Source organism: Anas acuta, chromosome 15 (assembly GCF_963932015.1).
Source record: "Anas acuta chromosome 15, bAnaAcu1.1, whole genome shotgun sequence".
Lineage (NCBI taxonomy): Eukaryota > Metazoa > Chordata > Aves > Anseriformes > Anatidae > Anas > Anas acuta.
This window is the reverse complement of record NC_088993.1, coordinates 6,796,500-6,817,438: the sequence shown is the minus strand read 5'-3', so window position 1 is coordinate 6,817,438 and position 20,939 is coordinate 6,796,500. Positions and strand designations below refer to the sequence as shown.

Genomic DNA, 20,939 nt, shown 5'->3' with positions numbered 1-20,939 from the left:
AGGGAAGCCAAAGAGGGATGTGTTACAGCAGCCTGCTGCATTAATTTCCAAGGGTGAGGAAGGATCTGCTGCTCAGCAAGTCTATTGGGTAGGGTCCACGAGGCCCCTCCAGCCCATCCTTCCTCCAGGGTAAGGAGTGTGTGCAGGGGGACATCACACAGCAGCTGCTCAGGAGCTTGTTCTGCATCTGTCCTGAGGCAGCTGCCACCCAAATCCTCAGCCACGTGGCCGGGCAGTGTCACTGAGCACCCTGCGGTCCCATCTGGCAGGGAACACCAGCTTCCCACCCCCCTCAGCAGCATCAAACACACCGAGGGCGGCTTCCTACCTTGGAGGCTTCCACGTTCTTGCCCGTCTGCTGGGAGAAGGCAGCGGCGTACTCTGCCACGGTGAGCTTGCCGGTGCTGAGCCCGATCACTCGGCCTACGTACTCCTCTGGGGACTTCAGCAGGCTGAGCACAACGGGGCCCAAGTCCTCCACTGCCATCCCATCCATGGGGGTGTCCCCCATGGGCAGTGCTGTAGGGGAGAGAGCGATCCCAGTCAGAGCGCAGCCCTGTGTGAGAGCCCAGCTCCCGCGATGCCCAGTTTTTGGCACCCTGCCCCTGAACACGAGGTAGGGAAAAAACGGGATCTTCTGAGCCTCTATGTTCTGAGCTGTGGAGGAGCCCACATAGGGAATGGTTCCTCCAGCCCAGAGAGCTTGTGCCAAGCAGACAAGGAGTTGCAGAGCAAGAGGCCCCGTCTTACCCAGGACAAACGCGTCTCCTTGTGGGGCCTTCTCAGGCCTGAAGCAAGAAAGGAAATTCTCAAAGTAGCACGGCATTCGGATAATCGTGGTGGGAACACCGATGGCCTGGAAGTACTCCTCCACCACGCCTTTGCCATCGAAGTGGGGCACCTGGAGGCGGCCTCCTGTCAGCTGCTGGACGTTCTCCAGGCCGCTGTACACCACGTGGCGCAAACCCAGGCGCTTCGACAGATCAGCCAGCCGCTTCCCCTGCGTGAAGTGACACCGGCCGCGAGGAGAAGCAGGGCTCCCATGGGACACACGCAAGCTTTCATCCCCACACACCCCTTCCCCTTCGTTCCACCGGGCGGGCAGCATCCAGCACACCCGGGGACACGCTCCACACACCTCGTGCTCTGGCCAGGGCTGAGCAGACCCAGCCAGGTGGAGCAGTCCTCCGCTTCCACATCCTACTTTAAAGGGTCACAAACCCTCCAGCTCCTCCGCCAAGTGCACAAACCCCAACCCTAAGCACCTACCAGGGACCTGCCTTAGCAGATCTTACCTTCTGAAGCCACCAGCCTCCCCTAGGGTGAACTCCTCCCACTGGGGAAAGCCCTGGGATTTCTGATGCTGCCATGTTTTGGCCCCAAAGCTGTAGGTACAGCAGGGTGCAGGCAGCCACAGCCCTGGCTCCCTCCTGGGAAGGCTCTGTGGGGCCGTCAGCCCACCCTCCACCGCCCTGAGCCTCTGGGCATCTAACTGTGACAACGTGGGTGCAGGGAAGGAGTTCTGGCTTTACAAGGAGCAGGACCCGATCCATTTTCAAAGCCTGGTGACTGTGTGCCTGAGCCAGCGGGGCTGGTGAGGCTGCAGGAAGGGCTCTGAGAGCTCCCACACCCTGCTGCCACACGGCTGCACCCCCACCAGGTGAGGGGTCTGGGACAGCAAGGCGCTACCTGCTCCACTTCCCTCTCCTGGCTGCAGTGCTCCCAGAAGTCGGTGACCACGAAGGCTCCGTAGGCGCCCTCCAAGGCCGGCTCCAGCGTCCGCCCGTCGTCCAGGTCCGCCGCCACCACGCGGGCCCCCAAACGCCTCAGCTGCGCGGCCGCCCTGCTGCCGGGTCTCCGCGTCACGGCACGGACCTCCCTGGTGCCCTCGGCCAGCAGGGCCCGAACCACCGAGCCGCCCTGAGCCCCTGTGGCCGGGGATGAAGCGGGGCCGTGAGCCGGGGGCTACCGGGCCAAGCCCCCAGCCCCCGGCCCTTGCTCACCAGTGGCCCCGAACACGACGAGCGGCCCCCAGCCCGCCATGGCCTCACCGCAGGCACCTCGGCTCCGCTCGGCTTTGCTCGGCTCCGCTCGGCTGCCTTCGGCTCTGCTCGGCTCCGCTCGGCTCCTTTTGGCTCTGCTCAGCTGCATTCAGCCCAGTTTGGCTGTGCTCTCGTGGGAGCGGTACTTCCTATTATTATAGGACGGACGGACTCGGATCACTTTAATTACAGAAAAGGAGCCTCACATCCCTGCAGCCAGCCTGGAAGCTGGGGCCGGGGCAGGCTGCGGCAGCGAGCACGCTGCGAGAACAAGAGCAGCCCTTTGTATGGACACCACAGAAACACAGCATTGTGTGGCCTGAAATATATCCATTTGTGTAATATTTATCCGTTTGTGTAATACTGATATTCATATTTATATATCTTATATTATATTATATATATATATATATAATATATTATATGTTATATAATATATGTTATATATGTATATATTATATACATATATATGTATATATATTATACAACATATGTTATATAATATATATTATATATATTATATAATATATATATCATTATATATTACTATATATATGTTATATGTTATATAATATATTATTAATAATATTCATACTGATATATTAACAATACATCATATTAATATATTAATATATTAATACATTAATACATTAACCACATTAAACATATTCTATAAATATGTTTATATAATTTTATATATCAATTAGTGTATATTTACTATATTAATATATACTTATATATATATATACGGGTTCGTATTAATATATATAAGCAAACATATGGGCACATGATACTAGCTGAAAAAATAAATAAACGTCCCTTTCCCCAAGACCCAGGGGCAGCACAATGGGCATCGGGGATCTCAGTGGGGCTCCATTCGTGCTACCTGCCAGAAAGGGAGCGACCCCTTCCCCACGCAGGACACGCTGTCCCCACCCCACACGCAGGGCAGGTGGCAGCAAGCAGGCCTGGCATGGTGATGGACACCCAGTGGGGGACACCCGCTGGGGGCCTGCAGACGGCCCCACGGAGTGACCGAAAAGCCCGAGGCGGACGGGACCCACCAGGATCCTTGCGTCCATCTCCTGGCTCTACGTGCGGCAACCTGAATTACACCTTGAGAGCGTTGCCCTAACGCTGCTCCGGTGCTGGTAGAAGAACAACTCTGGGAAAAAGGGACTTTATTCCTCTCCTTCTGCTCGTTTTCAAGATACAACTTGAATTTACCAGTGGAACGACGAAGGTTTCCTGGTGCAGCCCAGCGAGGGGAAGAGCTGCTGTGTACCGTGGGGTCTTCCCAAAGCTTCAGCCCCGGCTTTGCGACGTTCAGCACCCAGCTCCCCTGAGCTCTGCCCACGCAGGGCTCCCCTGTGCTGCTGTTTGGGGGGAATTTTTGTTTGAAATCACTCGGTGTAGATGCAGCAGCCAGAAGAGCAGCCGTGGCCGGGGCCTCACGTGGGCTGGGGTGGTTACCAGCGCTGTGGGTTTCTCGGTAGAGCCGTGCTTCAATTTGCCTACACGGCAGCCCGACAGCTCTGCCGCGACAGGAAGGAAGATCGAGCAAGACCCACAGCACAGGAAGGGGCAAGGAGCGAGACAGAGCAAAAGCAGCTCGGCTGGCACGGCACGGCGGGCGGGGGGCACCGCCACCACCCCTGGGGTGCTGCCCCGGCTCCTCTGTGGGGGCCCGCGGCCCACAGCTCCTCCTCGGGTCCCGGAGGGGCAGGGGCTCAGCTTCCATTTTCTGACTCGAGCTCGAGCATCCGGGCGGCGAGAGAGCAAAGCTTTGAGGAAAGGTCTGAGCAGAGCCATGCAGGGGCGCGGAGGATGCTCCCACCAGGACTAGGGGCATCCTCCCTCCTGCCCTGCTCGCACAGGGATGTGGAGAAGGCGACGCGAGGCAGAGGTAAGGTGCTGGTGGGGTTGGTTGGAGCTTGGCTGTTGTCACTTGGGTGGCGTGTGGGATGTCAGGGTGCTGCTTGGGTGCCGCTTGGTTGCCCAGCGTGGGGACGAGCTGCTGCACACCTCGCTGCGGCAGCCATGCGTGGCGGCACCGGCTTCGCTGCTGTGAGATGTCCTGGCTCTCCTGGTCCGGGCTTCTCACAGCTCAGCCAGAGGGGGAGAGGCTCAGGAGCAATCCTGTGCAACGGGGACACGCGTGGCTTCTCGCGGGGATGTGTCCCTCATCACGAATTTTGTCCCCTTGCCTGCTGCTGGCTGCACACACGGGCCCGGTGCAGCCTGCCCACCTCGTGCACCGCCAGGTTTTGCCCCCAGGTTCGTGCCATTTTGGTGACTTCAGTCCTCTTCAAAAACAGCCAGAGAAATGTAGCATAAATAGAACGTGCTATTTATGTGGTGTAAACAGGAAGGGATGAGATTAGCATCCATCAGTGCATCATGCTGCCCACTAGCACAGCACATCAAAGAGCGAGCGGTGGTCCTGGGGCTGGGATGAAACCAGATGGGCCTTGAAAGCTTCTCTGCTGGGCCACAGGAACAGTGAGGCCGAAGGCTCAGTGGCTGCTCCTGGTATCTCCTTGGGCTCTTTCTGCTTGTGGGGATCCCAAACACGATGCCCGAACTGCAGGTGCCAGGGCAGGCCAAGGAGGGGGCCGTGTGCCCATGCCCAGCATCCTGCAGCGTGACACTGCGTGCTGGGCACTGCGGGCGGTGCGTGAGGCTTAATCCTGCTCTTATTTAAGTCCCAAAGAGCACCAGGGATGCTATGAACCCTGGGGGCAGGGGATTGGTGGGAGAGGGCAGCCAAATCAGGGGCTGGGTGCCGTCACGCCTGTGGTCTGAGCGCTGTGTGGAGGGCGATCCAAGGCCAGGCAGGTAATTTGGGGCAGTCTGAGAGCGCAGCACGAAGGACGTTGGGTGTTGGGTAAAAATTTCTTGAGAACTTGCAGCTGGTTTTGGGGGTTCACAACCGCAGCTCTGGGCAGGCGCCGTGTGACCGAAGCCCTGGGGGACCTGGCACATCTCCAAGGCTCGGCGGCGGGGCAGCACCGCGGCAGCTCAGCGCCCTCAGCTCTGCCTCCCGCTGGGGCTGAGGCTGGCCTCGCTGCGGGGCAGGCTCCTGCTCAGTGTTTGTGCTGAAATCCTGAGAACGGAGATCCCCGGGGTGAGAGAGGCTGAAACTGCTCACGGGGAGAGGATCTGCGTTTCCGTGAGCTGCAGACACATACGTGCTGAAGTTTGTCCCGGGGGCATGGTCGGCTCAGTAAGTGCTTCATTTGTCATTTGGAGGCTTCCGAGGTGTAGCAGCACCCTGCAGGAAAACTCCTCTCTGAAATTAGCTTCATTTTTGTCGGGTTGGAGGTACCTGTAGATCCATCCTTGCTTTTTGCTGATGAGATCTGGTGTTCGGGCTCCTAGCACGCAGCCCACAGGCACTCCCCGGCTCCTCACCTCCGCTGCTTGCTGTTTAACTCCAGCTGGGTCTGGGCCCTGCTTTTCTGGTTGAGGTTTTGGAGGAAAAAACAAACCTGGTAGGGGTTAGGTGTGGTGCATCTAGAAGGTATTTACTGGGGAGTGAGAGCACTGCCTGCTGCGATGCTGGTATGAGCGAGGCCCGGCCAGCCTTGGCTCCTGGTGACACTTTACACGGGTCAGGCTCTACAGGGTGGTGGCTGGGGTAAAACAGCCTCTGGGGCCTCTGGTTTTGAGAAAGTCCTCCTGGTAAAGAAGGGCTGGAAGGAGAGCGCACACAGGAAACTCTCTGTGTGGGCACAATCATTTTTGCTAACTTTACGTGCAGACAGTAAAAATAAAATTAGGTGGCATCTTAAAATGGTGTGCAAGCCTAGGTGGGTGAATTACCTGCAAATCCGTCGGTTCCGAAATTGGGTCTAACGCAGAAGATGCTTCAGGGAAATTCTTTTCTGTTCTGCCAAAAGGTGGCAGCCCGTGCTGCGCCGGGAGGATTTGCTCAAACCATCGGTGGAGGGAGAGCAGCTGGAGGGGATGGCCCAGTGCGATGGCGTGTGATGTGCTGCCCCTCGGAGAGCTGCCCTCCCTCCCCACCCCGCAGGGAAAAACCAAAGCACCCACTGCTGCTGGGATGGTGAATCAATAAGGGAGCCTTGCAGCAAGAGCATCACCACCTCCCACCTCACCTGAGCAGGGGCAGTTTTCTACTTTTGGCTTCCAAGCTTGCCACCAGCCTTACCTACAGCCCCGAGCCCCCGCTGCTGTGGGGACAGATCCTGGGGACCCAGAGCTATCACGCCGCCTGCCCCAGCTGGAGCAAGGTGCCACCCAGGCTCATGCGTGCCAGGAAATGGTGGGAAGAGAGGCTGGTTTCTCTCTGAGCAACGCTGCTGCCATGGCTGGGGGACAGCGAGCACAGGAGCACCGTGCTGCTGGGCTCGGTGTGGGGCTTCCCGAATTAACCAGCGAGCCCCAGCGGGGTGCTCGTGAAAAGGGGAGAAGGCAGAAGCAGCACCGAGGGTTTCTGCTGGTTTGGGGGCACGGAGCTGCACTGGAATGGGCAGACCTTTGCTCCTAGAGGCACCTGGTTAATAACGCAGCTATTAATTAGCATAAGAGACTTTATAACATACCTCAATACTACAGATCAGCCAATTTCCACAGTTTTCCAGGCAGTCTGGTGTCTGCAAGGCTCCATGCCATGCCAGCCTGTCCTGTCTGCAATTCCTGGGCACGGACGTGTTGTGGACACGCACCCTCTGCTCACAGGCGTGGTGGGACGAAGGAGGTAGGGCCAGAGCTCTGCTAAGGGACAAGGCGAGGGCTGCCCGGACATCCTCAGGCGGGCGACTCTTCTGCTGGAAGACAAAAGCAAAGCTAAAACCAAAGCACTCCGCAGGACTCCGTGCCCAGGGGTCACCAGCAGAAGCCTCCCTGTGCACTGGCACTCCGCTCACCCCAGCCAGGGGTCCCCATGTCCCCAAAGCCCCACGTCTGGTGGCATCCCACTGCGTGGGACCCTCCTGATGATTACCACCACCTTCTTGCAAACGAAATCCCCCATCTCCCTGCCTGGGGCTCACAGATGCCAGTTCAGCTGCGCAGCTTCTCCTTCTCCCTCTTATCACCTCGGTGCCCCCAGGGGCACCAGCAGCAAGGCAGGACGGACACAAGCCACCGCTGGATCCCCCTTGGGTGGCCACACAGCGCTTGCAGCCTCCTGGCCCCTGCAGATAACATCTTCTGCCCTCCTGGAGAGAACCAGCACCCACCGGGCAGCCCTGGAGCTGCGTCCATGGGAAACTTTCGTGCCGGAAGCAGAAAAAAAAAAAATTGCTGCCACTGCAACATTTCTTCTGCTGCTTTCTTCTCTGTATCAGATGTTTTTGGATGAGCTGAGCCACGGCTGCCGGCTTCCAGCAGCAGGATTACGTTTTGATGTAGCACCAAGGGATGCGATCAAATAATCTCTAGCGTTAGAGCAGGTTCTCCCCCATCAAAGGGCTTTTCCTGACCAGCCACGTTTCAGAGGAAGGGTTGACAGGGAAACATCACTGCAAGCAGCAAAAACCCCTTTCATTTTAACCACGCTACTGGTTGCGGAGCAAAGATGAGAAACCTAGAGGCTGCTGCATGCAAAGACTTAATTGAATCTTCCAGGCCAGTTAGAGACAAGACGACATCAAAGGGTGAAAATTTTGCTGTGAACTGCTCCCCGCGCTCCTTTAATTTGTGCTGATATTTTAATTGGACCTAGAGGCTGCCTGAGGGGTGAAATGCGAGGCAGCTGAGCTGCCTCCGGGCCTCTGAAACCAGAGGGTCAGAGCTGGGCAGCCGAGGAGGAGCAGAAGGACTTGGCTTTCTGTCTTGGAGGGAGAGTGGGTTCAGACCCAGCTACCCTTAAAACAGCACCAGCACCCCAAAAACCCTTAAAACAGCACCAGCACCCAATCCGTGCCTCAAACCTTGGCTTGCCAGCGGGTGGACAGGGATGGGCTGTGTAGGAGAGCTGTGTCTGTCGCTGTGCGCCTCTGTGCACCACCGGCTGTGAAGGGTCTCGAGGAGAGAGCGGCCCCACGGTGTGTGCAGGGACCCCAGGACTCGGCTCCGCTCCTCCCTCCTGCACCCTGGGCACTCACCCTCGCGTCTGCTGTCGGGAAACACAAATCTCACACGGGTCTCCTGGCAGGACGAGCAGGGGAGACTGCAAAGGGGCTGTCCCACATCCTAGCCTTGTACCATGGACCTGACCACGGACCAGAATCTCCTCCAGGTTCCCTTGGTTGACCTGTATTGACATTTTTTCTCTGGAAGAGGTCAGGTTTGTTTGAGCAAAGCAAGCAAGAGTTAGCTGGGGCTGCTGGGCAGGCAGCACAAAGCCCCTGTGGTGCCCACGTTGGGCTCAGGAGAGGGTTTGGGAAGGGCAGTCCCGCCTGCGAGCTGGGTCCCTTCTTGCACAGCACCTGGCTGGCACACCTCGGGGTGAGGTGGCACGGACCTACACAGCCCTGGTGCTGTGCCAGGGCACTAGGATGTGGTGTCTGTGTTGCTGCTGCCCAAAGCAGCTGCCCCAGGAGGTGCTGGGGCTCCTGGCTCCACGGGCTGAGCAGTTCCCACCCGGACACAGCCACAGCGATGGTTTTAGGGCTGGCGAAGAGGCACGGTGCAAAGAGCTAATACAGATGAAGCCTGGAGCATGCTCAGCGGTATTTCCCTCCTCACCTCTACTCTCTGCTTTAAAAACAATGGGGCTCAGTGACTGGAGGCGCTTCTAAACAACAAACCAAAAGTAAGAGCAGTCTGGCAGCGGTCCTGCAGCAGACGAGGGGGTGGGTAGGGGCTCTGTCTGCGCTGCGATTCATCAGCGCTGCCACTGAAGTGGAGCACCTACAGCTCTGCAACAGGATGTGGTGTTTGCCACCGCTCAGCGAGCTGTGACGGGGGTTCTGGACGGCAACGAGGTGGCTTGGAAACCGAAACGGGTCCCCTGTCGTTCTGCTGCTGCCCCACAACTTCCTTTACAACAAAAAGAAACCTGATGAGCAGCGCACAGTGCTGCTGACCCACGGGTGACAGGGCTGGCACCCCAACGCTTGCCGGGTGCCCTGCGGGTGGCACGGGGGTGTCACCACACCTCTGGGCACTTCCCACAGACACAGTGCCTGAGAAAGGCTCCTGCAGAAGCGGTGCTGGAGAAGGCACCAAGCCTGCAGCGAGGTCCGGGCAAGCAGGCAGAGATGCTGCAGCACGATGGGCTCAGCCCCGGCCCAGCCCGCAGCAGTCTGAGCATTTGGCTGACCCGAGCCCCAAGCTAAGACAGATGCTGCTGGATTTTGGTGTCAGAGGATCAGGGCTGGCATCCGAGCTCTGCACGCAGCAGCCTCAGCTCTGGTGTGGGCCCACGAGGGCTCGTGGCAGTGGCTGTGGATGGCCACCAGCTCAGTGCACGTCCCCCTGTGCCGGCGGTGGGGAGGGCAGCGTTACCTCAAGGCAGCTCCCTCCCACGCCGCTCCTCTTATTCCAGCAGGAAGATGGATAAGGGCTGAGCGGGGCAGCCAGAGCTCGCACTGACGTGCCGTCTGCTGCGTGCCCACCTAAGGGAACACCGGGCAGTCCATGGGAAGGTGGTGGGCGCAGGCTGAGAGCCGTGCTGCTGCCAACACCGCGCTCCTCGCCCCGGGATCGCCGATGCCACGGGAGGCCTCTGATGGAAGGTGAGTGGTGGCCGGAGGGAGCCGCAGGGACACTGACACTGACACGGGCAGGTCCTCGGGTCTGGCTGTGGCTGGGCTCTGCGGCAGGACAGGCAGTGGGCCAAGGAAATCCAGCGCCTTGGTGGGGTTCATGTCCAAAACTGGGGTGAGGTGGGGCTCCCCGGTGTGAGCACTGATGGTGGTTGCCAGTCTGAGGGCTTGGGGACTGCTGTGCTGGCATGGGGGGAGCAGCTGCCTCCGAAGGCAGATGATCTTCATCAGACCCTGCTGTGCGTAGGCTTTGTTTCCATCATCTCTTGTGTTCTTGGGTTTCTTTAACTCCATTTTCTATAGCCACCACCTTGACCGAGCACCTCCTAACCCACCACAGTTTTGGGACGGCTTCGCCTCCAGGAGGACGTTCCCTGGAGGTGATGCCATCCTCCAGGACCGCTGCCCTTCCCCAGCACCCCCGAGCCACGTGCCCGGGCCTCGTACCAGAGCCAACCCTGCTGCTCTCCTCTCCCGCAGAGGCTTGGATCAGTCGCTACCAGAAGCAGCTGGTGAGGTCCATCTCACCACAGTTCCTGGAGGAGATCATCTGCCACCTGCGGAGGCTGGACCTCCTCACGGCGGAGGAGGCCGGCCGGGCGCAGGAGGCGAGCTCCCTGCCCGAGCAGGTGAGGGCCGTGGTGGATGTCCTGGCTGGCAAGGGCAGCTATGCCTCCCAGTGCCTGCAGACCTTCATCGAGACCACCAATTCCCAGCTCTACCTCCACATCACTGTTTACGGTAGGCAGCGCACAGGGGGAGCAGGACAAGGGGCTCTGCGGCCCCGTGGCAGCGCCGCTGCTGGCTCAGGGCCTCCTCCAGCCTCAGCCGAGGAAGGACAACAACAAGGGGGTGACAGGGCTCGCGAGAGTCGCAGCAGAGAGCAGAAGCCCCGTGGGGTGCAGCAGCGATGCCGTACCTGTGCTCGGAGGGTGGTGGATCCCAGGGAGCTCACGCAGTCTGACAGGACCACCTGGGGACGGATCCTCCATCGCCACCCACCTGTAGCAATGTGGGGATGGGGCAGGGCCTCGGGGGGGCCACGCAGCCTCCGAGACACTTCTGCAGCCTGGGGAGAGGCAGAGAATGAGAGGATCACGTCAGTAGTGCTGGACGGCAGCCCCCAGGCTCGCACCCCAGCTGAGGCATCTCCTCTGCTCCCCAGGCAGAGGCAGCAGCCCCAAAAACACCAGCTCCTTCCTCCCCTCCAGCCCCTGTTTTATCCTGCCCTTCAATATAAATATTGCCGGGGTTTGGGTGCAAGCAAGGGTCCAGATCTGTGGCAATGGGGCTGAGGCCAAGCCAGGGAGCCACGCCACAGGATCGGGCCCAGGGAAGAAAAAACTGGGGCCAGGCACGTGCCAGAGACCCCCAGACAAGTGCAGAGAGCTGAGGAGGGCCTGAGGACAGGCTGCAAAGGCAGTGCACAGATCTGGGTCTGGATCAACAAGGCCCACAGCAGGCACAAGAGCCATGGAGCTGTCAACAAATGCTCCTACAGCACAGCTCGGGTAGGGTCGGGAGGCTTAAATGGGCTTAAACGGGCTCCTGGCCCTGCAGGTGTGGGGAGAGGATGCAGGTGAGGCCAGTCAGGGCCCTGGCACATGCCTCCTGTATAAGCTTTTGCATTATTTTATTTATTTATTTATTTATTTATTTTGCATTCGTGGTTCTCCTCCTCCCCCTCACCTCCTTTCATTTCTCTCTGGGCAGAGCCGATGGTGCAGAAACATCTGGAGAGCCTCCAGAGCCGCTATGGGAACAGCTTGGAGACGGGTCCCGTCCCGCGCCTCATGAACCTGCTGCTGGTGGAAGGCTTGACCGACATCCAGCAGAAGGAGCACGACATCCTGCAGATCGAAACCACCAAAGGCCTCCGGAACGTGTCCAAGAGCATCCCTTTAGAGAAGCTCTTCCTGCCCCTGTCCAAGGTCAGCATCCCCCCACGGATCTCTGTGACCGTAGGGGTGGCTGGCATCGGCAAAAGCACGCTGGTGAAGCTGTTTGTCTCCAGCTGGACAAAGGGGGAGATCACCAGGGACATCATGTTGGGGCTGCCCCTCACCTTCCGGGAGCTCAACACCTACGAGAAGCTCTCCGCCGAGCGGCTGATCCGCCTGGCCTTACCTCACGCCACCGAGCCCAGCTGCATCTCCGCCGGAGCCGCCAGGGTGCTGCTCATCCTCGACGGCTTGGACGAGTTCAAGACTCCCTTGGATTTTTCCAACACGGTTGTGTGCACCGACCCCAAGAAGGAGATCCAGGTGGACAACCTGATCACCAACATCATCCGTGGCAACCTGCTACAGGAGGCTTCTGTCTGGGTCACCTCCCGGCCGACAGCAGCCAGCCAAATCCCCGGCGGGCTGGTTGACCGGATGACAGAAATACGAGGTTTCGGAGCAGCTGAGATGAAAGAATTTTTGGACCAGATGTTCCGGGACAACAGAGACTTGTCCAGCCAAGTTCTGCATCATATCAAGGCTAACAGATCCTTACACATCATGTGCACCGTTCCTGGCTTTTGCCGGATTTCTGGCTCTTCGATTGGTTATTACCTAAAAACCAGCACCGATCAGTCCCAAGAAATGACAGCTGTTCCTAAGACCCTCTCCGAAATCTATTCCTATTACTTTAAAATGGCTTTGAGCAGCGACTGGCCGGAAAAGCAGCGAGAAACACTCAGGATTGAGCAAGCCGTGAACAACAGCAAGAAAATCCTGGGCAGCCTGGGCAGGCTGGCCTTCTACGGGCTGCTCAAAAGGAAGTACGTGTTTTACGAGCAGGACATGAAGACGTACGGCATAGACCTCTCCTTGCTGCAGAGCAGCTTGTGCAGCAGACTCTTACTCAAGGAGGAGGTGCAGTCCTCCACAGCCTATTATTTTTCCCACCTAACCATACAGGAGTTCTTAGCAGCTATTTATTATTACACCGCTGCGAAGCGGGCAATTTTCGACCTCTTCACGGAGAACGGGATGTCCTGGCCCAAGCTGGGTTTCCTCAACCACTTCAAGAGCGCCGTGCAGAGGTCTCTGCAGGCCGAGGACGGGCAGCTCGATATCTTCGTGCGCTTCCTCTCGGGGCTGCTCTCCCCCCAGGTGAACAAGCTGCTCTCCGGGTGGCTCCTGGCCAAGGACGAGCACAACAGCTTCAGGAGCCAAGCCATCAGCTTCCTCCAGGGCTGCCTGAACACGGACTACGTTATCTCCTCGCGGACGGTGAACACCGTGCACTGCCTGCAGGAGATCCAGCACATGGAGATCGCCAAGTCTGTGGAGGAGGCGATGAAGAACGAGAGCTTGGCTGGGATGCTCACGCCAGTGAACTGCTCCGTCCTGGCCTATCTCCTGCAGGTCTCCGACGTGTGCGTGGAGGAGACCAACCTCTCCAACTGCCTGACTTACAACGTCTGTAAGAGCCTGCTCCCCCAGCTCCTCTTCTGCCACAACCTCAGGTAAGGCGCAGTGGGGCCGCACTGGGATTAGCGAGCAGGGACACCAGACTGCTCCCGTGACTCAAAACCCCAGGGGTCTACAGGAGATGCAGGCCCACCAGCGCTGTCCCTCAGCACAAAGCTGTCCTTTCTCCTGGGGATGGCATGGGTGAAGCTCTGCAGTCTCAGGGAAGCCACCTCTGCTTCTGGGCTTGAGTTTTTCCGCTCGTGAAGCGCAGACGTCATGGGACAGCTGTGTTCCTACACAGCTGTGTTCCTACACAGCTGTGGGTAGTCTTTTCCTCACTCTTTGTTCTCCAGAATACCTCGGCTTTTGCTCTTTCCTTCTGTTTCCTCCAGGCTGGACAATAACCAGTTTAAGGACAACGTGATGGAGCTGCTGGGCAGCGTGCTGAGCGTGAAGGACTGCCAGATCCAGAAGCTCAGGTAGGACCTAGCCCAGATGAGCTCTTCCTGGGAAGAACCAGAGCGAGGGGCCTCCAGGGGTGGCTGTCCCACTGCCTCCCCAGGGTGCCAGGTGACAAGGACAGCCCCACGTGGGGGGCTCCTGCACCTTACCCTTGCTCCAGGAGCCCAGGCTCCCCGGGACAAGCTGCCAGCAGCAGCCCTGTGCAGGCCGTGATTCATCCAAAACCCCGATCAGTGCCACCCCCCTCAGTTATTTTTAGCTGGGCTCCTACCTCACCTCCTTGCTGTTCTTAAACCTGGAATTTGGGCAGCAAGCTGCAGCTGGCTTGTCTTGGTAACCCACCTCCCGAGGCCCTGGGTGTTTGCTGGGCACAAAGCATGGGTTAGAGCAGCTGGTGCATGGAGATGCGTGGCCTCGAGAAGATGGGTCCCCTCTTTCCCATCTCCCTTCCCTTCCTTGTTTGTGGCTGCACACAGAGATCCCTTCACTGTGAGTTCTGCGTTTCACTGCATGAATTAAATCTAGAAACTCCCCTTCCACCCCGTCCCTGCAGTGCCACCCCGAAGCATTTGCACAGCGAGGCAGGGCTGTGCCATCCACCAAACAAACGCTCCCCATCGCTCTCCTCTGCTGCACCGTACCCAGCAGCGCTCGCAGCTGCACCGGGGCTGTGAGAGCCTCCTCCTTCCCCTGACAGACACCCGCTCTCTTTTTCTGGGCAGCTTGGCAGAAAATCAGATCAGCAACAAGGGTGCCAAAGCACTGGCCAGGTCACTGATGGTCAACAGGAGCCTGATGGTGCTGGAGTAAGTGTTGCCCCCTCCCAGCTCGCTCCGCGCTGTCCCTGTGCAGCCAAACCCCTCCTGGCTCCCCGACGGAGCTGGGGACAGCCTCGTGCCCGACCCTGGCATCCCACAGCAGCACTCAGCTGAGCTGGGCACGTGTTGGTGAACTGCCACAGTCCCTTCTTGTGCCTTGCTAACCCTGTCCTTTCTGCTCACCTCTCCCCTGCCTCGCCCCAGCCTGCGGAGCAACTCCATCGGCCCCTCGGGAGCGAAAGCGCTGGCTGATGCACTGAAAAAAAACCAAGTCCTGCTCTCCCTGAAGTAAGTCTCAATTTCTGCAGCACCCCCAGGAGCAGAGGCATGGGACGAGCTGCCTGCAGGGCTGCACGTCGTGGTTTCCCTGGGGAGTCCCTGGGCACACCCTGGTTCAGCTGTGCCGGGCAGCAAGCCTGACTGCAGGGGGCACAGAAATAATAGGGGCCCTAAATCCCCATCAGCCAGAGGGGCCCTAAATCTCCGTTGGGATGCAGGACTGCACAACAGCAAAGCAGACTGCTGTGGGCAGCGAAGCTGGGAACCCCTTAGTGCTGTATCAGGGGGGTTCCTGCTCGCCCTGCACTGGTGGCAGCCCCGGACGGGTGTTTGATGTCTGGGGGTGCTGAGATGAAGCAGGTGCCACCCGCCCTGGTGCTCACAGCTTGCTCCTCTCCTTGCAGCCTGCAGCACAACGTGATCAAGGAGGACGGTGCCACCTTCCTGGCCGAGGCGCTGCTCACCAACCACAAGCTGACGACCCTGCAGTGAGTGACCAGGACCCGGTGCCCCCCTGCTCCTCCCAGCCACCAGCAGACCCCACACGGGCTCCGGCTCAGCTCCATCCCGGTGTCTGGCTGGTCACGGGGGCCAAGCAGCAGAGCCGGGGCTTTCCCATTGTGCTGATTTTCCTAGTTTATTGCCCCCACACCACCCCTATCAGCAAAGACCTTCTAGACCTCTAGAGGTTGTCACAACCCAGTTTTTTTCCCAGTCTGATGCGTTCTCAGGGTGCATGTGGGGTGGAAGAGCACTGCCAGAGCTGAGAACAGTCTATAGGGGAGGAAGGGGGTGCAGGTGCTGCCAGCAGAGAGGTGCCTGAGGCTGGCTGATAATCAGGGTGACTTCCTCTCCTTTGCAGCCTGCAGAAAAACTCCATCGGAGCCCAGGGCGCGAAGAAAATCGCAGAAGCACTGAAGAGGAACTGCAGCCTCAAGGAACTCATGTGAGAGCTGACAGGGGCAGCACGAGGCCGAGGGATGGCAGTGCCAATGCCACGTGTCCCTGGGAGCTGAGGGCAGGGGTCTGGGCCGTGCTACTCAGTCAGGGCAGGCTTTGTCCAAGGGGAATGTTGTGGGTGAGGGTGGGAAGCGTGCCAGAATGGCTTTTGGATAGACCTGGTGCTGAGGTGCTCTGCTTACCTCTGAGATGCTCTGCTTTCCTCTGGGGAAGCAGGGAGCCACGGAGCGAACCAAGGGGCCAGGCTGCCCTCCAGAACGGTGGGGCTCCAGGCCCTGTAGGTACATTAAAAGAGGTTTCAGCTAAAAAGCAGTTTTGGTACAGCAACACGGGTGCATGTGGGCTGGAAATTAGACCGCAGCAAATTCATGCTTGTGGTCGGACCCCGAGGGTGTTCCCGGGACCCAAAGGTACAGCAGGGGACATGGGGACCCTGTGGTGGCACTCCTGCTGGGTCAGGTGAATCCTTGGCAGCAGGTTTAAGCATAACCCCAGCAAGGGGAGGCCAACAAAGCTGCTCAGGTCCCGCTGGAGGGCAGGGGGCTGCAGACCCCACACTGCCAGCAGGGGCTCTGGCTGTGACACGGCTGCTGGTAACGCTCCCTCGGCCTCCTGTCTTAGGCTCTCCAGCAACTCCGTTGGAGACAACGGCTCGGTCGCCTTGGCTGAAGCTCTGAAGGTCAACCACAGCCTGCAAAGCCTCGAGTAAGTCCCCAACACGCAGCAGCCCCTGGCTGCCACCCCCCCCCTGCTGCCACAAAGCCCCTTGCTGGGCGCCCTCTGCTTCTTCCACCTTTGCTCCTTTGGCCTCGGCTCCCCTTGGTGACCTCTTCCTTGGTGTAAGAGGCGCTTTTAACCCCTGATGCAACCCCGCAGCCCACCCAGAGGTGCCAAGAGTGGCCCGTCCTAACGCCCCCCTCTTTGTGTCAGTCTCCAGAGCAATTCCATCAGCAGCGCCGGGGTCGCGGCTCTGACAGTGGCTCTCTGCTCCAACAAGGGACTTGTCAACCTCAAGTAAGTGGCAGCCCCTCTGCCCCCCTGTCCCAATGATGCCACCCTGGGGCACAGCTCTCGGGACAGAGGGGACACGGGAGCTCCTCGGCAGGCTGGGCTCGTGCCCGGCTGCTTCCACGACTGCTCCGGATGCTGAAAGCAGCCTCGGTCCCTAAAAAGGCTGAGGGTTGGGAGTCGTTAACTTTCTCCCCATGAGGTGGTATCAGCTCATATACCACCCAGCTGTCTCTCACAACAAAGCCATCGCAGCACGGAAACAGGCTGAGAAAAACCCCGATAAACTGGCAGGGACGTGCTGCGAAAACTAGCCGCTGCAGGGAGGGGTGGCAGCAGGGCACTCATGACAGCAGCTCTGTTCCATCTAATGCCACCCCACAGAAATCACAGGAGCTCTGTCTGAACCCCAGGAAGCGCTGCTTTACCGGTGATGGAGCCCTGGCACAGGTTGCCCAGAGGGGTTGTGGAGTCTCCTCCTTGGAGCTCTCCAAAAGCCACCCAGACATGGGGCTGGGCAGCTTGCTGGAGCACGGGGTGGAGGAGATAGGCCCAGGGATCCCCTCCAACCTCAGCCACACTGTGATCCGTGATCCCTGTTTTCAGTGGGGCAGTCTGGGCACAGCCCCACACCACGAGGTCAGACTTTAGGCTTCCCTTCTCCGAGGACATCTCTTGCTGAGCTTGTGTCGCTGCAGACAGCCATGCAGGGAGCGGAGCTGCTGGTGCCACGGATGGTTACAGCCCCAGAGCGGGGGGCAGAGGGGCTGGGGGGGCAGCCGATGCCCTGCCTTGGTGCTCTCCCCCCAGCCTCTGTCTTTCCCCAGCCTACGGGAGAACTCCATCAGCAAGGAGGGGGGCCCTGCCATCGCCCGCGCCCTGCGGACCAACAGCACCCTCAGGAGGCTGGAGTAAGTCCCACGGGGCCAGGAGGGCACCCACACTGCTGCGTGGTGTCGCTGGAGATGTCCCAAACCACGTGTGACTCGTGTCTCCTCTGTCCTCTACCCATAGCTTAGCAGCCAACCTGCTGTACGACGAAGGCGGCAAGGCCATCGCTCTGGCGATGAAGGAGAACAGGGCGCTCACCTCCCTCCAGTGAGTTTCCCTCGGAGCTGGTGGGCAAGTGGCTTCCTTGAGTTGCCCTTCCACGAGACGTGGAGCTTGCCATCCTGCATGGACCCGTGGGGGCCTTGCACTGGGTGAACGGGGTCACCCCTGAGCCTCCACCGTGTTGGAGGTGGTGAGCGGATGGGTGCTGAGCCCGGAGGAACCGGGGCACCCCAAAGCCCAGCCTTCAGCTCCCCTTTTTTTGCAGCTTGCAGTGGAACTTCATTCAGGCAAACGCGGCCACGGCGCTGGCACAAGCACTCAAGTCCAACAGCAGCCTGGCCAGCCTCGAGTAAGTGTGGATACAGGCGGGCAGGTCCTGGGCACGGACCCCCAGGGCACTTTGGCACACCGTGCCCTGTGCTCGATGCCCGTTTCCCTGCTCCTGGGTGCTGGGGCTGGGGCAGACGCCGGATTTCCCTGTCTTAGCTTGCAGGAGAACGCCATCGGAGACGAGGGGATGGCCGCCCTGTCCGCTGCGCTGAAGGTCAACACCACCCTGGCAGATCTCCAGTGAGTGCCCAGGCTGTGGCAGGGCCCCGGCGTTGCAGCTGGTCTGATTACCTCGTCTAATTAGTGCACCACGGCCACCTCAGGACGTGCACTGAAGGGCTCTTGTTCTCTTGCAGCCTTCAGGTGGCTTCAGTCGGTGCGGCCGGGGCCCAAGCCCTAGCGGAGGCCTTGATGGTCAACAAGAGTCTGCAGATCCTGGAGTAAGTGCTCGGTGGGGCCAGCGAGTCCCCAGCACGGTGACACCGCTCCCTGGGGGTGTCTGAGGCTCCGGTCTTTGTCTCATCACCTCTTGCATCCCCTACATCACGCCCTAGCAGACTTACCTGTCCCTTGGCTCGCTGATGTGGGGCTCCCTCTCCCACCTCCTCCTCTCGCCCATATAGAGCACGGGGCCCACGGGTCACCCCGGGCTGTCCTTCCCCATGGCCTGCCTTCCTTTGCAGCTTGAGAGGAAACTCCATCGGCGTGGCAGGAGCCAAAGCGATGGCCAACGCGCTGAAGGTGAACCGGAGCCTCCGCAGGCTCAAGTGAGTACCCTGCACCCCAGGAAGAACGCCCCCAGACCTTGCTGGAGGTCGGTGCTCTGACCCTGCCGCCTCCCGCAGCCTGCAGGAGAACTCCCTGGGCATGGACGGAGCCATCTGCATTGCCACCGCTCTGAAGGGGAACCACGGCCTCACCTACGTCAAGTAAGTGGCTGCTGAACCTAAGGCAGGGGTGGGGGAGACCTTCCCCACTGCTGGCACTGCCCATCCCCAGCTGCCCTGCAGGGGCTGGGGGCCAGGGCATCCCGATCTCCTCCCAAGTGGCAGCCAACATCCCTACACCACTCCAGACCCCGCAGCTCCTCTCCGGGGATGCCTTCAGGGCAAAGGACCATCCTAAAAGTCAAATGCTCCCCAAAATACCACAAGGTGCAGCTGGATCAGCCCTTCCAGCTCCCCAGGGGTGTTCTGCAGCTGCTCACCTGGCTGCCTTGGGGCTCTCAAAGCCACAGTCCTCTGCGACCAGGTCCTCGCATGAGGTCTGGGCTGGCGTGGCGAGGTTGCAAGCGATGCTGGAGGCTGGTGCAAAGCTGGGGAGCTTCTCTCAAAAGCACCCAGTGTCCAAGCCTGAACTCCTCTTCCTCCCCTCTCTCAGCCTGCAAGGGAACCGCATTGGGCAGTCGGGAGCCAAGATGATCTCTGACGCCATCCGGACAAACGCACCTGACTGCATCGTGGAGGTGTGAGGGCCCCTGGCTGCGAGGAGGTGGCCTGGTGGGGCAGAGGGCGTCCCTTTGGCCGCTTGTGCCTGCACAGGGGGGACGCCAGGCTCGGCGGGGGAGAGTAGGGGCAAGGAGAGCCCCGCAGCTCTCAGCAGGGCCCCCAGGGGCTGGCAGCTGCTGGGACGTGGGGCTTGGGATCAGCAGTGCATGAAGGTCAATGCTCACCAGCATTAAAAAGCTGGGGAACACATGGCTGGGGGCCCCTTCAGCAGAGCTTGGAGGCTATGTGAATGGGTGAAATGGAAACAGGAGGGAGGAGGGGACACCCCACACGCCAGGCCCTTTTCCCACGCACAGGGATAACTCACCTCCCACCGCCTGGGCAGCAAACCCCTCCTGTGATCTCCGTGATGCTGGGGCCGCGGTGCTGTGCCCGGAGCCTGCCCCACACCAGGCACATCCTGACCGCCCAGCAGCTCGGCTCTCTTCTCACCCTGGGTTGCTGTAGGCAAATGTCACGGCGCCCCAGCCCAGCCCCGGGACATTGCTCCCAGTGCCAGCTCTTCTCCATCGAGGTCTGCTAGGGAGAGGCTGGGAGAGCCAGGTGAAACAGCTGCCCCCCTTCTCACCATGCCAAATACAGCTCCTGCTGCAGTCCTGGAGAGATGAGAGCTTTGCTGTTCCCTCGCTCAGATCAGTCGGGGGTGCTTTGGAGCAGGGCATTTCAGAGCAGGGGCTGCTCCTTGTGCAGCGGTGCGCCTTGCCATGCCCTCAGGAGCAAGATGATTTTGGCTGGGCATGCCCAAAGTGTTTGGTAGTGCTGTCCCACATCAAAGCCTCTTGGAAGAGACAGAAATCCCAAGGTGTAGGAGTAGAACCATCTAGAAAGGCCTTGGGAAATAAAGAGCCCTTGGGAGAAAGGAAGGAGGAGCGGGAGGGCGCGTGGAAGAGGACCAGCACTGCATGAGGACAGGCCACCTCCAGCACACGCATCCAGGTGCTGCTGGGAGGCCTCCTGACAAAGTTCTGCCTCTCACGAGTTTAGGCTGGACTTTTTGGGTTTCCTGCTCTTGCCATCGGTGACAAGCTGGGTGACCTTGGGACACGTCTTCCCCCTGTCCCAGCTCCGGAGAGGGTTCTCCCCTAGCAGGTCACCTTTTGGGCAGGCAGCTCCTGAAACAGAGGTGCCTGGTGATGCCTCTGGGTGTGCAGCAGAGACATGGTGATCCCAGAAGGTGCCAGGTTTGCAGGTGACCAGAAGCCAGCCTGTGCAGCCCCCAGAGCCCCTGCCAGCCACTGCCCCTCTCCCTGACCCACCCCAGCCAGACTCCACACTCGGACATGCTGCTGCTGCTGTCCTGCTCCAAACACCTCTGGGGGCTGCTCCTGGAGGACTGCTGGGGTGAGCTGTGCGATCTGTACATACTTGGAAATAAATCAATTCCTAGCTGGAAAAA

The 20,939-nt window shown here is 59.4% G+C and overlaps 2 protein-coding genes across 8 annotated transcripts in view; one reads left to right on the top strand and one right to left on the bottom strand.

Moving 5' to 3' along the window:
* NMRAL1 (NmrA like redox sensor 1) overlaps positions 1-6,986 on the bottom strand; it is an 8,405-nt gene extending 1,419 nt beyond the window's left edge. Inside the window, exons 1-5 of one of the 2 annotated variants that reach the window (XM_068699367.1) lie at positions 6,611-6,986; positions 2,004-2,191; positions 1,690-1,928; positions 751-1,000; positions 329-519 (exon numbers count right to left, since the gene is read on the bottom strand). In XM_068699367.1, the coding sequence (XP_068555468.1) occupies positions 329-519; positions 751-1,000; positions 1,690-1,928; positions 2,004-2,151 (828 nt within the window). In that variant the 5' untranslated portion in view covers positions 2,152-2,191; positions 6,611-6,986. Of the gene's footprint in view, positions 1-328; positions 520-750; positions 1,001-1,689; positions 1,929-2,003; positions 2,279-6,610 lie in introns of those variants that run through there. The other variant, XM_068699368.1, reaches the window with a different exon arrangement.
* On the top strand, positions 3,586-20,939 carry NLRC3 (NLR family CARD domain containing 3). 6 transcript variants are annotated; one of them, XM_068699349.1, is made up of 19 exons: positions 3,586-3,948; positions 9,505-9,691; positions 10,202-10,350; positions 11,435-13,178; positions 13,518-13,604; positions 14,310-14,393; positions 14,610-14,693; positions 15,089-15,172; positions 15,547-15,630; positions 16,266-16,349; positions 16,575-16,658; positions 17,480-17,563; positions 17,667-17,750; positions 17,971-18,054; positions 18,192-18,275; positions 18,392-18,475; positions 18,719-18,802; positions 18,881-18,964; positions 19,416-20,939. In XM_068699349.1, the coding sequence occupies exons 2-19, from the start codon at positions 9,594-9,596 to the stop codon at positions 19,504-19,506; spliced, it is 3,261 nt and encodes a 1,086-aa protein (XP_068555450.1). In that variant the 5' UTR covers positions 3,586-3,948; positions 9,505-9,593; the 3' UTR covers positions 19,507-20,939. The 6 variants fall into 6 exon arrangements, with proteins under 6 accessions (XP_068555450.1, XP_068555448.1, XP_068555449.1 ...); XM_068699347.1 differs by having other exon boundaries at positions 10,202-10,462; XM_068699348.1 differs by having other exon boundaries at positions 9,502-9,691.

Bases quoted from the DNA above. Each gene is read 5' to 3' on its own strand.
- NLRC3 (XM_068699347.1), top strand. The intron at 14,394-14,609 runs GTAAGTGTTGCC...GCCTCGCCCCAG, and splicing joins AGGAGCCTGATGGTGCTGGA to CCTGCGGAGCAACTCCATCG. The intron at 15,173-15,546 runs GTGAGTGACCAG...TCTCCTTTGCAG, and splicing joins CACAAGCTGACGACCCTGCA to CCTGCAGAAAAACTCCATCG.